At 40.4% G+C, this 1696-nt stretch overlaps 1 protein-coding gene across 1 annotated transcript in view; it reads right to left on the bottom strand.

Moving 5' to 3' along the window:
• SIK1 (salt-inducible kinase 1) overlaps positions 1-1696 on the bottom strand; it is a 107654-nt gene that overhangs the window by 11116 nt on the left and 94842 nt on the right. The window contains exon 2 of the mRNA XM_009998183.1: positions 1047-1202. Within this exon, the coding sequence (XP_009996485.1) occupies positions 1047-1202 (156 nt within the window). The remainder of the gene's footprint in view (positions 1-1046; positions 1203-1696) is intronic.

Raw genomic sequence — 1696 nt, 5'->3', positions numbered from 1 at the left:
CCTACACGATAATTAACTTTTTTTTCCTTGTTCTTTTTCTTTTTTTTTTTTTTTCCTTTTTCAAAGCTAACAAACCCAACGGTAAGATTGCAGCTGATAATAGTGTTTACTACTGCACACGGACTTTCAGACCTGCTGCTTCATCCATCTATTCCTGTCTTCCCCCCCTTCCCCCCCCAGGCAGGTCCAGACACACAGTGATACCTCATCTTCTTACATCCACATGGCACTATTTAAGATGATTAAGAGGAACTTACACCAAATGCTAATTAGACTGAATATTTAGAATTTGCAAAGCAGTCCTTGCTCACTAGACAGATGTGATCCTGTTTTCTGCACAAAGCATAATTTGTTCTTACTGTTTAAATACCCATCAGTGCAGAAACTGAACAAATCTAAGCCAAAATTCACGTTGTGAAACTCTACAAGAGGAAAGATACTTAAAATTCACTTTCAAAACTACACAAACTGGAACAGAACAACCAACCAGGTAATTTTAAAGCATATTCTAAGACTGCAACATCTGCTGGCTTTTTGTTTTCTATTTAGATAAAAATTCTAATTCTCACATTAGATTTCTACTTAGATTTTTCTACTTAGATTGATTTGGTTCAATTCTTGTTGATTTTACATCACTTCCACTTATGGCCAACTCAGCTTTTGCCCTTTCTCTGCTATCCTACACAAGTTTAAGCCTTCCTCTTACCGAAAGCACACAAGAAGTCCTAGTACTCTAAACTGGAAAAGCAGAGGAGTTAGGAAAGGCAAGTTGATCACAGAAGTTCAGATCATCAGTTCCTTAATCTGAAACGAACTTCAGCCTGGTTTTAATCGCAAACTTTACAGTCCATTGTCAAAAAGCTGCCTAACGTAGCAGAATCCTGTTCAAGGAATCACGAACGACTTTTTCAAAACCCAGTTCAAGTATTTTTCAAAAGGCATTTTAATATGCATTATCTCTGCAAACACTTGATGCAAAGCCACGTGCAAGAGAAGGGCACAAGCGTATCTCAGCTACACGCCGCGCTTCAAGGCTGACCTCTTACCTGATACAGCTTGATAATGTGGGGATGATTCAAGAGCTTCATTATCTGAACTTCTCTATAAATCTTCTCCAGATTGCTCGGGTCTAACCTCGTTTTGTCTATTATTTTTATTGCAACCTGAAGATTTAAAAAAAATAAATAATAAAGCAACCCCAGCTATTACAAAGTAGTTACTCTTACTGTTAAGGTATCTTAAAAAAAAACAAAGGACAAACCTTCCCAACGCCCCCCCCCCAATTCAAAATCCAAGTAAAGCAGCTTTTAAAGCACAGACCTGACAAAGCTGCATCTGTTTTTTTTCCTGACCTGCACAGAACTCACAACACAGCGTGTTTTCATTTTTCTCTTCTACGTCAAAGGCTCACACACAAGGTAGTGAGCAGAGCGGCAGAAATTAGCGCTGGGCAGGATTCGGGAAATCTCTTAATCCACCCCACGCCGGCGAAAAACAGGTTCCCGCAACAGACCATTTTCTGCTGCAGGGACCGACACGACGTTGACACGGAGTAGAAACATAAAACACTCATTAAAAAACTACGCCTGCGATTAACGCTGCGAGTCCTTCGCTCTCGAAGCAAATGTCTCGAAGTGTCTGCAGGCGGAAAAAACTAAACCACCCTCAAGCCTTCGAAAGCCCCTTCGCCGCTCGG

This window comes from Chaetura pelagica, unplaced genomic scaffold (assembly GCF_000747805.2).
Source record: "Chaetura pelagica isolate M959 unplaced genomic scaffold, ChaPel_1.0 scaffold360, whole genome shotgun sequence".
NCBI lineage: Eukaryota > Metazoa > Chordata > Aves > Apodiformes > Apodidae > Chaetura > Chaetura pelagica.
Note: the sequence above shows the minus strand (reverse complement) of the source record. Positions and strands in the feature narration are given on the sequence as shown.